This window comes from Haliaeetus leucocephalus, unplaced genomic scaffold (assembly GCF_000737465.1).
Source record: "Haliaeetus leucocephalus isolate CR32 unplaced genomic scaffold, Haliaeetus_leucocephalus-4.0 Scaffold1, whole genome shotgun sequence".
NCBI lineage: Eukaryota > Metazoa > Chordata > Aves > Accipitriformes > Accipitridae > Haliaeetus > Haliaeetus leucocephalus.
Window position 1 is genome coordinate 22,368,493 of NW_010972437.1, and position 282 is coordinate 22,368,774.

Here is a 282-nt window from a genome sequence, read left to right on the forward strand (position 1 = left end):
CTCCCTCCCCGCGGGCGGCGGAGGGCCCGGCTCTCCTCCCCGGCGCCGCTTACCCTCCTCCCCTCGCCGGCGGAGGAAGGAGGCGGCCGCCGGCCCTCCCCGACCGCGCATGCGGCTGTGCCGGGCCGGGGCAGGGCCGCCGCTCTCGGGGGCTGAAGTGTGGGTGTCCCTTCCCCCGTCCCCCTCCCCGGCGGGCCCCCGCCAGCGCCCCCGCAGATGGGCTTAGGCTGGAGCAGCGCGGAGGAGCGGCAGCCCCTCCTGCCGCCGCCGCCGCCACAGCAG

At 80.9% G+C, this 282-nt stretch overlaps 1 protein-coding gene across 1 annotated transcript in view; it reads right to left on the bottom strand.

Annotated features, from left to right (window-relative positions):
- Positions 1-111, bottom strand: part of HSPBAP1 (HSPB (heat shock 27kDa) associated protein 1) — a 38,013-nt gene extending 37,902 nt beyond the window's left edge. The window contains exon 1 of the mRNA XM_010569901.1: positions 54-111. Within this exon, the coding sequence (XP_010568203.1) occupies positions 54-111 (58 nt within the window). The remainder of the gene's footprint in view (positions 1-53) is intronic.
- Positions 112-282: the final 171 nt, after the last annotated feature.